This window comes from Trichosurus vulpecula, chromosome 4 (genome assembly GCF_011100635.1).
Source record: "Trichosurus vulpecula isolate mTriVul1 chromosome 4, mTriVul1.pri, whole genome shotgun sequence".
Classification (NCBI taxonomy): Eukaryota; Metazoa; Chordata; class Mammalia; order Diprotodontia; family Phalangeridae; genus Trichosurus; species Trichosurus vulpecula.
In genome coordinates, this window is record NC_050576.1 from 146,479,476 (window position 1) to 146,493,231 (window position 13,756).

General features: G+C 36.4%; 1 protein-coding gene across 1 annotated transcript in view; it reads left to right on the forward strand.

Moving 5' to 3' along the window:
* Window positions 1–13,756, forward strand: part of LYST (lysosomal trafficking regulator) — a 172,078-nt gene that overhangs the window by 74,478 nt on the left and 83,844 nt on the right. Inside the window, exons 19-22 of the mRNA XM_036757264.1 lie at window positions 4,574–4,711; window positions 6,423–6,621; window positions 9,701–9,832; window positions 13,023–13,659. Coding sequence (XP_036613159.1) covers window positions 4,574–4,711; window positions 6,423–6,621; window positions 9,701–9,832; window positions 13,023–13,659 — 1,106 coding nt within the window. The remainder of the gene's footprint in view (window positions 1–4,573; window positions 4,712–6,422; window positions 6,622–9,700; window positions 9,833–13,022; window positions 13,660–13,756) is intronic.

The window sequence follows — 13,756 nt, forward strand, 5'->3', positions numbered from 1 at the left end:
CACAGCAGCCTGCGCTAACAGGCGCTCCACCGACCTGGTTTTACTTTTTAAATTCATATCATAGGTTTATCCCCCTCTTTCTTATAAGCTCAACAATTATTAATAAGAATGTTAAGCAACATTTTACATTTTATGTTATATAAAAGGTAAGCAGTCTGTTCTTGTAAATCCCTTATAGTCAGTCTTTGATATGTAGCTTATGTGTCTCTTCGTTCTTATATGTCAAATCTTCTATTAAGTGGAGGGGTTTTTTTTTTTTAACAAAGTCTTGAAAGTCTGAGGGTTTGTCAAATGTCCATTTTTTTTTCATTCAAAATAATACTGAAATTTGAAGGGATGATATTTTTGGCCAGAGTCCCAGGTCTTTTGCTCTTCGATATATTGTGTTCCAAGACCTGTGGTCCTTCAATATCTCTGCTGCTAGGTCTTGTGTAATTCTAATTGTGGCACCATCATTTGAATTGTTTTAATCTTGATGCTTTCAATATTTTATCCTTGATCTGGGAATTTCAGAACTTAACTATAATATTCCTTTGGGTTTTTCTCATAGGATCTCTTTTAAGTGGTGTTCAATGGAATTTTCCTATTTCTACTTCCCCGCCTTGTTCTAATGCTTCAGGACAATTTTCTTTAATTATTTCATGTGTTATTGTATCAAGATTCTTCTTTTGATCATGACTTTCAGTTAATCCATTTATTTTTATATTGTCTCTTCTTGATCTATCCTCCAAATCTGGTGTTTTTCATGTTTCACTTTCTCTTCTATTTTTTCATTATTCATGTTTTGTTTAATTATTTCTTGATCTCTTATAATTTCAGTGGCTTCACTTTGCCCAATTCTGATTTTCAAGGTGTCATTTTCCTCCTTGAGATTCTGGATCTCCTTTTCTAATTGGTTGATTTTCCTTTCATAACCTTGTTTTTCTTGGATTTTTTTTTTTTTAGTTTTTCCTCCATCTCTGTCATTTGATTTTTAAAGTGTTTTTTAAGATCTTCTATAAATTCTTTTTGGGCAAGTGACCGTTTAACATTACTCTGGGGATTTCTTTACTTCAATGTCCTCCTCTGAAGATGAACCCCAGTCATCTCTATTCCCATAACGGGTTTCTATGGTTGGATTCTTTCTCCTTTGCCTATGCATTTTTTTGTGGTAATAACTTGATTTTTTTATAATCACCTCCCTGGGGTATGGGAAATAGTGCGTCTTGCCCCAGATCTTCAGTTCCCTGTAGCCTGGAACAAAAGCCAAGCCTCCAACCTCCTGTAAGTGCCCAAAGCCAGGAGCTTTCTGCCCCACTGCTTCTGCACTCACCGTGGGTGTGTTGGTTCCTTCTCACCCCCACTGCTCTTCAGAGCACAGCTGGGTCTGGCGTTCCTAGTCAGGAGAGGTTCCCGCAATCTTCCTGGGTTCAAAGGCACAACTGCTGTCACTATCCTGGGGTAAAAAGTTCCAGTGGCTGGGGCCCAGGCAGCCTCTCAAACAGACTAACCTCAGGGCTTGCCACTGGTTGTTAAAAGGGAACCTAGCCTGCAGGTGTTTACTCCTCCCTGGGACCAAACCCAGTCTTGGGGTTCTTCTTCAGATCTTCTCAGACGGTCCCTGAAGATCCTGATTGTGCCCCTATTCTCCTTTGTCTCCACCCCACTTTGTTTGCCCTGAGGTGTTATTTTAACTCTTTTGTGGGGGAAAATCTTGAGAGCTTGGAATTTTCTGACCTGCTCCACCATCTTCCCAGAATCCTCTCCCAACCTTAGGTTTTTATTGAAACAATAGACAGTATATTTTGATTTGCCATTTTAGTGAGAGCTCTGCAGTAGCTTGGCTTCCTGTACTAAAGCATTTATGTAAATTTCTATGCTTGTAGACAGGCCACATTTTGGACAGCCATGTTGTAGACATTGAAGGTTTTTGAGCAGGGGAATGACAAGCTTTGAATTTTGTTTTGCTGAGTTTACTGTGACAGTAATGTGTAGGATGGTTTTGCAGGGGTGGAGAATCCTTTTGGGATTTGCTCTGTGAAGTTTAGATTCAGTCAAAGGGCCACACTTGAGGACCTAGAGGGCCACACGTAGCCTCGAGGCCACAGGTTGCCCACCTCTGGTTTAGAACCTAGAAAGAGAGATGTGTTAGGTGACTATTGCATCAGTAGGTGCTAGAAGCAATGAAACTTAGTGGCAAGGAGAATGGAAAAGGTAATGGATTCAAGACATGTCCGTGTGATAGGATTAATAGTATTTAACAACTGATTGAATGTGTGGGGGTGGTGAGTGAGGAATAAAAGCTGAGTTCAAGGTGTTGAGTATGGCTGATGAGGAAAAAAAGAAAGGCGGTAACAGAAATGGGGAAGCAAGAAGCATGTTTTGGGGAGGGGAGGAAGGTTTTTATAGAGTGCCTGCTATGTACCAGGCACTACTAAGTGCTTTATAAAGATTATCTCATTTGATCCTCATTCCAGCTCTAAGAAGGAGAAAGTTCTGGCAAACAGGTTAGGGGAGTGGCCCGGGGTCACATGGGGAGTAAATGTCTGAGGCTGATTTTGAACACAGGTTTTCCTGACTGTAGGCTTCATGCTCTATCTTATGCCACCTAGCTTGTAGCAGCCACTTAATAAATGCTTGTTGTTGACTGATTGGAGAAACTTGAATTTGGGTTGGACATAGGAAGTTAGAGGAAAAGTCCAAATAGAAATGACTAATAGGCAACTATAAATATGAGATTAGTTGATGAGAGAGGTCAGGGATAGAAATAAAGATATGGGAGTATCCCTTATAAAAATGATAATGGATAAGTTTTGCCAAGGGGAAGAGTAGATAGAGAGAAGAGATACAATGACAGAGTCTTAAGGAACATCTATATATAGGGGTAAGAAAAGAAGAAGAAGAACCAATGGATACTGGAGTGGCAAGTAGAATATTTGCTCTAACATACACATTAAGTGAAGGACTTATTTAGTGTATATAAGGATAGAATTTTTTTCCCTTTCTTTTTTAGGGTTTATTAACTAAGCAATACCACGGGGAAAAAAAAAATTAAAAGCCTGAAACTGGAGCAACTTAATTATGCCTTTTGTTAGGAAAAGCAGATGGTGAGAGTGGCAGTCATTTATAGCTAATTGAGTTAAAGATTAACTTTGGATTTTGTTTTTTGGGGATATCCCTATTCTCTTATGAACCATCTTAAGAATCCAATAAATATTTGAGGAGGATTTTTTTTTAGAGAGGGAGAAAAGAAAGAAGATAAGAAGCAGCATGGCCCTAGTGGATAGAGAGCCAGCATTGGATGTGAAAGGACTTGGGTTTAAGTCCAACCTCTAACACATACTGACTCTGTGATCCTGGAGAAGTCTTTTACCTTTTAATAGCTTAAGCAAGTCTTTGAGACTCTTAAGTTACAAAGCAATTGTTCTGTCCAGATCACTTTCTTCCTGAGAGTTCCCTATGCCAATGAAATAATATAGTCAAGCAAAAAAAAAAAATCTTTTGAGTCTGCATTTTCAAAAGTAGAATTTCTTATCACTCTGATCTGCAAAATGAGGGGTGGGGTAGGGAACTAGATGGCTTCTGAGGGCCCTTCAAGCTTTTAAACGTGTGAGTCTATGAGCCTATGAAATTGTTTACTTAGAATGGTTTGCTGTTTGGAGTTTTAGTATTTTAATTACTGCAAAAGATAAACTATGTAGTTTAAACTTCATCAGTTATTTTCTTTTAGTGTCACAGCTAATAATTTGTAACAACCTACATTGATAGCATTATTCGAATAAGTGCTGCCTTTTAAGTAAGTGTAGGAAACATTGGATTTTAATGTATATTTACCATTTTAGTGTTGTTTTAACTAAATTTGTCAAGGAAAATAATAACAGTGTCTTTGTACATTGAGTAGATAGCTCACTTTTTAAGGTGAAATAGTCTTCTTAGGATATTTGTATACCATTTACTTCCAGAATGTGGTCATTTATTGAAGCATCAAATACAGGCATGGTAGAAAGTATGCTGTGTCTGGAGTCAGAGGACTTGAGACCCGATCTTGGTGCCCCTGCTTACTGCCTGTATGACTGTGGGCAAGTCACTTAACATTTTCAGACTTTAGTTTCAACTGTAAAATGAAGGAATTGGACTAGATGATCAATCCTTAAAGGCTCTTCCAGCTCTAGATATAAAATTATGATTTTAAGAAAAAAATCTAAATACTACCCATCTTTCAGTTTGGTACATTAAAGTTTAAGTGCTAAGTATAAGGGTACTTTGAGTTCATTTTATTAAGTGCTGACTAGGTATAAGGTTCTTAGAATACACAGACACAAATAAAACTGTTCTTGCATCCAAGGAATTTATGTCCTCCTTGATGAAGGTAGACATACACAGAGAACTACAAAAAAAAAGGAAAGTAATTTGGTATGAGAAGTTGCTAACACTGACAATCAGAGTTATAGGAGTTAGTGTTTACGTTTACTTTCAGATAAATTTGATCATTATTAAGAATATGGTTAAGTTGGTATGTAGGATGTATTTTTAGAAAGCCATTTACCATGTTTTAGCTTGCTCATTGGCTAATTGATGTTGCTTATTTTTCCAGCAAGGTGTTTGGGAAACTCTCTTGGCAGCACTTGAAGTCCTTATTAGAGCAAATCATCACCTACAGATGTTTAATATCAAGCAGTTATTGAAAGCTCGAGTGGTTCATCACTTTCTACTAACTTGTCAGGTTTTACAGGTACTTTTACAAAATTTGAGTTCTCATGCTTCTTTTAAAAATATATTTTTAATTTGCCTCTGTAGTGTTTAGGATTATAAATTTTTGTCAAGAGATTAAATTTGTTCTGCTTGTCCCTTAAAGGAAGAACTAGAAGATTGGGAATTATATAAAGGCAGATTTAGGCTCAGGGTAAAGAAGAACTTCCTAAGAATTAAGCAATTTAAAAAGAGGATGGGGCCAGCAAAGTGGTTCAGTGGATAGAGCTCTGGGTGTGGTGTCAGGAACACTCCTTTTCCTGAGTTCAAATCTGGCTTCAGACACTCACTGGTTTTGTGACCTTAGGCAAGTCACTTAACCTTGTTTACCTCAGTTTCTCCATCTATAAAATGAGCTGGAGAAGGAAATGGCAAACCACTCTGGTATCTTTTTCAAGAAAAATCCAAATGGGGTCACAAAAGTCTGACTTGACTGACACAACCACACAGCAACAACAAAAGAAGAATGAATTACCTCAGTCAGTAGTTGGTTCCAAATCACATTATAGATAATAGCTAATATTTGCTTTAAGGTTTGCAAAGTGCTTTACATATGTTTTCTCATTTGATCCTGTTAAATAACAGTAGTTATTCCTTCCATCCTTTTGTATTTTTAGAAACTTGAAGAATACCACATCCCTCTAAATCTCCAAAGGAGATGATTGCATTCTCACTGAGCTGAGAGGAAGGGTTAGGATACTTGTTGCTCTTCTCTCTTTCTACTTCTAAATCATTCTTCTGCTAAAGTCTCTAAATGGTCTTTTCTCTATAGAAGTTCATGCAGTTATACCATCATTACCTTATAGTCAATCATTTTATACCCTAGATTTTCTCACAACCCCCTCCCTGCCCTTCCTCTTCAACTTTTTGCCTGTTTTTGTCTTGTTAATCACCATTCCTGGTTATCCTTTATCACTCCTCCCCACCCCCAATCTTGCCACCAGATTGCTGAGCATGAATGATGACCTTCAAGTCCTGTATAGCAGTTCCTCAGTTTGCTTTCTCTTCTGTTTCCAGGATGAAATTAGCCTTAAAACAAACCAGGAAATTATTAACTGCTTTGATTTTGGGAGAGAGAGCTTTAGCAGATCTCTATATATTATGCCTCTGTTTCAGGCTTACATCATAGAATGCTAGAGTTAGAAAAGACCTTAGAAATCATGTAGTCCATCTGGCTCGTTTTGCAGATGAGAAAACAGATACTAACAAGGTTAATTGATTTGCCTAAGGATACACATCTAGGTAATGGGATTGAATCTAGGCATCCTTACTACCAATCCATTGCTTTCCATTATGCCATCCCTGCATTGTCATTGCTCTTTAGTGAATTCTAAGTTTCATACTATATGCAGTGAGATAGACAGCAAATGTATAATAACTTTGAATAATAATAACCTTTCCTAATGCTAATTATTGAATATAATTCAATTCTATGTGTGTACTTTACAGTAGCCAGTTAAGTCCTATTTGCAAAAGTTCCTTGATTTTTGTTAGCTTGAGGACCTCTTTCCATGTAGGAATCCTGTTACTGGAGCTTGGGTAGTTTGTTGAACCCAGTTCTTCCTGGCTACAAGCATTTATCTCCTCCATCATTCTCCCTCTAAGTTAAATGTTCTCCCTTTAAAGAAATGTACTGTGAAGTGAAGAATGTTGATATTTTATGGTTCTCTTTACAATAATGTTGTTGTTTTCAGGAACACAAAGAGGGGCACCTGACATCCATGCCTAGGGAAGTTTGTAGCTCGTTTGTGAAAATAATTGAAGAAGTTCTTGGTTCACCCCCAGATCTGGAATTATTGACACTTATTTTCAACTTCCTCTTAGCTGTTCACCCCCCTACCAATACTTATGTTTGTCACAATCCTACCAACTTCTACTTTTCCTTGCATATAGGTAGGTGTGTTCATGTGTTAGATTATATTTATCTTATTTTTTCTTTCCACTTCATTCAAAGTATAAAAAAAGGGAGGGAGTAGAGGGGAAAAAAGAAGTTTACATGATAATTTTATAATATGTATTTAAAGGGAATAGCAATTTCGTGTGCAATCACTTTTTTACTTTATTATGTTATAGAAATGCTTATTTCATTCTATGAATTTAAAATAAATAAATGAATAATTTTTTTAAAAGGTAACATTAGGTATTCGTTAAGAAGTTTTGTGAAAGGCAACATCTGAGCAAGACATATTCCATTCAAACATTGTCAGTGATACCTCACAGTTTTTTGAATGAAATATATACTCCTTAGCCTGGCATTCAGGGTCCTCCACAGTTTGGCAACAGTCTTTGCAGTGTTATTTCACCAGTCCTTTCCCTTGCCTTCACACAAAGTCTTTTGAAGTTGGTTAGATTTGACTGGGCAAATATGATTTAACCTGTGTATTATAATGGGACATGGAAGTAGGATTTTAAAGATTTTACCTATACAATACAAAAGAATAAGCATATTAAGCTCCCATTGCATGCAAAGCACTGTGCCAGACTCTAGGGAAGATAGAAAATCTAAATAATGCATGATTCCTCCTCTAGGGCTCATTCTAGTGAAGGAAATAATTACATCAAATGAGATAGGTATAATATACAATAATGTACAGTAGCTGCATTGGAGAAGTACAAAACAAAGTACTGTGTGAAGTCCGATGAGAAAAGTTGTTGGTGAGCATGGAGTCATACATTTCTTATAGAAGATGCCATTTAAGTTAAGCTTTTAAGGAATGTCTTAAATTCATTTCAGAAAGGAAGAGAGGACATTCCAAAGGGACATTCCATAGGGTCCCTTAACAGGAGCTTAGGCATAGATTTACAAGAGTTTAGTGCCTATTCAAAGTCAAATAGTAGAATATTTTAGCCTGGACCTTAGAATGTGTGAAAGAGATTACTATGAGAAAAGGCTAGGTGCCTCCTTGTTGAGACCTTTGAATGCCAAACCAAAGAGCTTAAACTTCACTTTGAGAGAATAGAGGTATTCACTGAATACATTTTTTTTTATGGCAGAGGAGTGACATGAATAGATCTATGTTTAAGTTAAAAAAGGGTTTTTTGGCAGAGGAATGAAGGATGGGTTGGAAACAGAAGAAAATGAGTATGTGAAACTCTCTAAGGAGGCAATTTCAAGAGTACAGACTATACTAGAATGGTGGCAGTAGGAAATGATGTTAGAAATTCTGTGAAGGCAAAATTTTATAGCACCTGGTAACTGCTTGGATATGAAGGATAAAGAAGTAGAAACAATCAAAGTTACCCCTAGCATTGCAAACGTGAGAGACTTAATAAATGATTATTCTACTCACAGTAACATTAAAAAAGAGAAATATGTTTAGCAGGAAAAATGACGAGCTTAGTTTAACTCTCTTAAATTTGAAGTATTAATGGGACATTCTGGTAAAGATAACCTGTGGACAGAAAAGTAAGTCTGGAACTCTAACGCAAGATCAGGACTACAGATAGTCATTTAGGAGTCATCTGCATGGAGCTGGTAATTGAAGTTGTGGAAGTGAATGAGACATAGAAAGTGCTTAAGCAATGTTTGATGGAATTATTTTAATGGTAGTAGTGATGGGAGGGGTGGAGTGTAATGACTAAACAGTGGATGTATAGTGTGGAAATAATGCCAGTGAAGTTGGACTCCTTTTTCAAAGAGTTTAGTAGTGGAGGAAGGAGAAAGTGTATTGGTTTGAGTAGGTAGCAGGGTTGAGAGAAGGTTTTTTTGTGTTGGTTTTTAGGATATTAAAGAACTACTTAGGTTCTTAGAGGAGAAAGATCTCTTTAGAGAAAGCTGAAGGTATAATAGGAAGTGATCAATGGTTCAAGATCTGCAGGAAACAGGAGATCGAACACAGTATGTTCAACTCTGGGAAAGAGAAGGGGAAATCTCTTCCTCTTAGGGGGAGAAGAGAATGTACAGGACACTCAGAGGTAGAGAGAAAAGTATGTAACGGATGTGTTTGATAAGTAACCATGAAAATGGAGATAAGATTGCATAATGGTTGCAGTCATTGGGGTTTCCTCCATCCTGGGAATGAAGTAGAGAAGGTGACCCAGGTCACCAAGTATTGTGGAAAGTATAGAATGCTTGTGAAATCATCAGTTGCCAAGCGTTGTTGATTCTCTTTCCACATTTCTTGAATCTATCCACTCATAAAAACACTAGTTCATCATCTCTTACCTTCTTCCCTTCCTCCCACCTGTCCTTGACACTGCTCAAAAAAATCTTCTTAAAGTACAGCTATGGCGATATCACACCCCTAGTCAATAGCCTTCAGTGGTTCCCTGTTGCACCATGGATAATTTATTTTGGAGGTTGGCAGGTGATCCTGTTGAGGATATGGAGAGGATTGTATAAATTGAAAGTTTCCAAAGAGATGTTAAAATGTGATACTAGAACAGTAGTCTCAATGGCATTAGGTAGACTATCTTTGCTTAATTTCCTATTAATTACTTCCTCTGTAATCTATAAAAAGGAGTTTATTGAGCCCCTGCCACATTCCTATCACTGTGATAGATCTTTGTGACGAATATGAGCGAAATAGAAAATATAATACTCTTCTAAAGAACAAAGACTATATGGTTAGGTACATACTGAAATGGGTCTGTAAATATCATTTTGGATGTTCCATCCATCAATGCAGATCACAGCCTGTCCATGCCTGCCCATCACACACACACACACACATATATATATATATATATATGAATAAACAAGGGCTTTACCTTGAAAAGAAGTGCAAAGTTTTGGTTGTAACTCTAAATACAATAGAAAAAATTGGTGTAAGCAAGAATAATCTACTTACATGTTCCCCCCAAAATTATGACGATGTTTCTAAAATTAGTTGTTAATGTTTGATTATTAAAATTGAATTTAAAGCACTGAGTTAAAAGATTTGTTTGGTTTAATGAATTTTCCTTTTTTATGATTCTTTTGTTAAGGAAAAAATTTCTTGAATGTTAAATTGTTCCTCTTGTTTTATTCTAGATGGCAAAATATTTCAGGAGAAAGTACAATCAATCATGTACCTGAGGCATTCCAGCAGTGGAGGAAAGAGTATTACTAGTCCTGGATTTACAGCTATAAGTCCATCTGGTTTTACTGCTTCATTCTCTGAAGGTAACATTGGCTACAACACTACTTTCCTTCCCCTCCTCCCAAAAAACCCTTTCGTTTTTAGCCTTTGGGATGTATAAAAATATACAATTTAGTGATATAATTTGAATAATTCCTACTAATTGATGACTAAGTTGAGGAAATAAAGAATATTTTAATGGAAATATAATTTTATTATATTACATGAAAAAGTAACTCAAAAATGTCAGTTCAGTCTGAATCATCAGGAGAACCAATAAAATGAGTAAACAAGAAACAAATATTCCAAATAGAGGGAAATTCAAATAGTCTGGAGTTTTTGCCTTCACTCTAGTTTTAACCATGCTCATTCATCTTTTTTTTTTTTTTTTTTTTTTTTTTTTTTTTTTTTGCTTTTTGGCAGGGCAGTTGAGAGTAAGTGACTTGCCCAAGGTCACATAACTAGTACATGTGTCAAGCATCTGAGGCAAGATTTGAACTCAGGTCCTCCTGACTCCAGGGCCAGTGGTATACTCACTTTGCCACTTAGCTGCCCCATGCTCAATTCATCTTAATTCTGTCCAGGTCCATTTTTCCATTGCCAGCTTTTTTCTTCTACTTTTGACTTGGCCTAATATTCACTGCCTTCCCTGTCTCTGGTTCTGCTCTATTCCATACCAATTCTTTCATTTCTTATATAGCTTGGCCATGTCTCTATCCCTTAACCATAAAATAGTGTAGATGTACATTCATCATTACTCTGATCTGTATATAAGATTCCACTTTTATTTTGTTTTACCACTTAAATTCCTGAACAGTTTTCTAGTAGTTTCTGTAGCTTGTAGTAAAAATATAGTTTTAAAGCTATATTGTATTAGTTTTATTAGTAATTTTTCAAGAGTATGCATTTTTTTAAAATTGTCAAACATGAGAGTTTGAGTGGGCCTCAATATTCGTCTTGTCCAACCTAAATACCAAAGAATACCCACTAGAATATAGCCAAGTGGTCTTCTAACCTCTGCTTAAAGATCTCCAAAGGAGAACACACCATTTCTCAAGGCAGCCCCTTCTACTTTTGGTTTCCTCTAATTGTTTGAAAATCTTTACTGACATCAAGACTAAATTTGTCTCTTTGCAACTTCCATCCAATACTTTTGGTTCTTCCCTCTTGGGCTAAACAAAACAAGTCTCATCCCTTTTTCACATGACAGGCTTTCTTGAAATGCCGTGGACTGTAGGCCCTTCATAATCCATACTTTCATCTGGACACTCTTCAAGTTAACAATGTTATTCTTAAACTGTGGCACCACAAGCTAAATACAATACTCCTGGTGAAGCAAGAAAGAGTAGAACACAATGGACTATCACATCCTTATTACTGGAAATTATGCCCCAATTGATGTAGTCTAAGATTCCATGAGTTTTTTTGGCTTTCATATCTCACTGCTGAGTTGGGCAATAAACATTAATTACCTACTATGTGCCAGGCACCATAGTAAGCTCTATGAATACATAAAGTGGCAAAAGACAGTTCCTGCCCTCTAGGAGAGAGACAACAAGCAACTAAATATGTACAAAGAAGCTCATATGCAGGATAAATAAGAAATAATTAAGAGAGGGAAAACTCTAGAATTCAGAGGAGTTTGGAAGTTGGTATTTTAGTTGAGACTTAAAGGGAGTCACAGAAGCCGATTATTGGAGATGAGGAGGAAAAGCATTCCGGACGTGGGAGACAGCTAGATAAAATGCCCAGAACTGAGAGATGGGGTGTCTTATTTGTGGAACAACAAGGAGGCTGGATGGAAGAGTATGTGGTGGGAAGTAAGGTAATGGAAGACTGGAAAGGATTATTAAAAGCTTTGAATGCCAAGCAGAGTATTTTGTATTTCATCCTGGAGGTGATGGAGTGCCATTAGAGTTTATTGAGGGGGTTAGGAGAGGGTGAGGTGACGTGATTGGACTGAAGCTTTAGGAAAAATCACTTTGGTGACTAAATGAAGGATGGGTTGGAGTGAGGAGAAACTTGTTGACTGATATTAACTAATGACTAATAATTATATTTACTCATATTAAATTTTTTCAGAACAACTGCTGTATTACTATGCGTCTATCATCTTGTACTTGTGATGTTAATTTTTGTACCTAATGTAAGATTTTACATTTTGTGCCTGTTAGTAGGTTCTTAGTAGGTTCAACCCCATGTTTTAAGAGGTATTGGGATCTCTTTGGATCCTAATTCTGTTATCTAGTGGCTTTCTTATAAGCATCATTTTATAATGTTTTGTTGTTTTTATCCAAACTGTCACAGTTTTTTTCATTTAAAAAAAATTTTTTTAGTCCATTCACAGTTAATGTTATTAGAGTCAAATTTATATTTTTCTTCCATTTGTCTCTAGTATTGCTTTTTTTTTTAAATTCCTCTTCCTCTGCAAAGAAAATACTTTGTCTCTTTATTTTTGCTTTATCTACTTTAAGACAACTCTTCTGACAGGATTTCTTTCCTGCTCCCAAATCTCTTTCCATTTGTCACCTCATTTTCTAGTTTTGGATCTTTAATAAACTTATTAATTCCTTTTTTCTTTTTTTCCTTCTATCTAGCTATCAAATTCTTTCCCTCCTTTCTTTCTGTCAGTTAAATGAAGTAAAATTCTGGGTCTCTTTAGCATAGAAGTCAGCATCCCTACTAGCATCTCAGTAGCCTTCAAGAGCATCTTTCAATTCAACGTATTATAGTGCAGCAAACTTTTTAATAGTATTAACCCTGAAACCCAGAAAATGTTAACTTGTGTGCGAAAACCAGGGAAGCACAGCATTAAGAAGTGGAGAAAGAACAGGATTTGAAGTCAAAAGACCTGGGCTTAGAATGCTCTGTCACTTAACAATACAACAATGCAAGTCACTTAACTACTAGACGTCATTGTACTCATCTGTTAAGATGATAACTTGGATTACGTGTACCTACCATTCTAACCAGCTCTTAAATACTATAATCTTGTGGTAATAAAATAATGTTCATAATAATATGTAACATAATGCATGTAATATATTTTAGAAAGAATTCCATCAAGTTGGTTTATAAAAGTTTTGGTGCTTAAAAATAATAAGTTGCAGTTATCCAGAAAATTCCTTTATTTAGTTCATACTTAGGTTGATAATTTTATTCTGTGAAGGCAGCTGGACAGATGAAGCATTGTAGGTATAATCTAAAATGTTATTTCCTATCTGGTCTTGTCAGGAAGCGGTTCTCCGAACATTATTCCACAGCAGAATATAATTCAGATGCTACGCTCTAAAAGTGTACCAACGTCACCTGCTTCTTCACCACTAGTACAGCCACGTAAGCTGTCAGGAAGTTTGGGCTGGAGTGTCGACAATTTACACAATATTCCAGATGACACTTCTTCTACCCAACCAGAGAAAGTTAAATCCAGGGAGAATGCGGAAATATCAAAAAAAGTCTATGAGGAAATATTCATCAGTAGTTGTGAATCAGCAAAAACCACGTGTGAATCAGAAGAATCACCTTCCCCACAAATTTTTGTCAATGATGTTCCAAAACCAGAGTCAGAAGAATACCCATCTATTGTATTGGATAACAAAGATCCAAATGCAGATCTGAGATTTGATGGTGAAAGTCCTGGAGATGAGTTCTCCTTACGCCGCCCTGATAACCTAAAGGGGCTTTCTTCATTTCAGAGAAGCCATAGTACTATTGCAAGTTTAGGCTTAGCTTTTCCTTCTCAGAATGGATCTTCAGCTGTTGCACGATGGCCAAGTCTTGCTGACAAGAACATTGTTCCTGAAGATTGGGAAAACTTTACCTTTACTCCAGGTTATGAACAAACTTATAAGCAAACTACAAGTACTGATAGGTATGTAAATACTGAATTTTTCTTTGAGAACATTAATATTTCTTGAAATATATCTATTCTTTTACTATAATTAGGATACATTTAGTGACAAAAGATT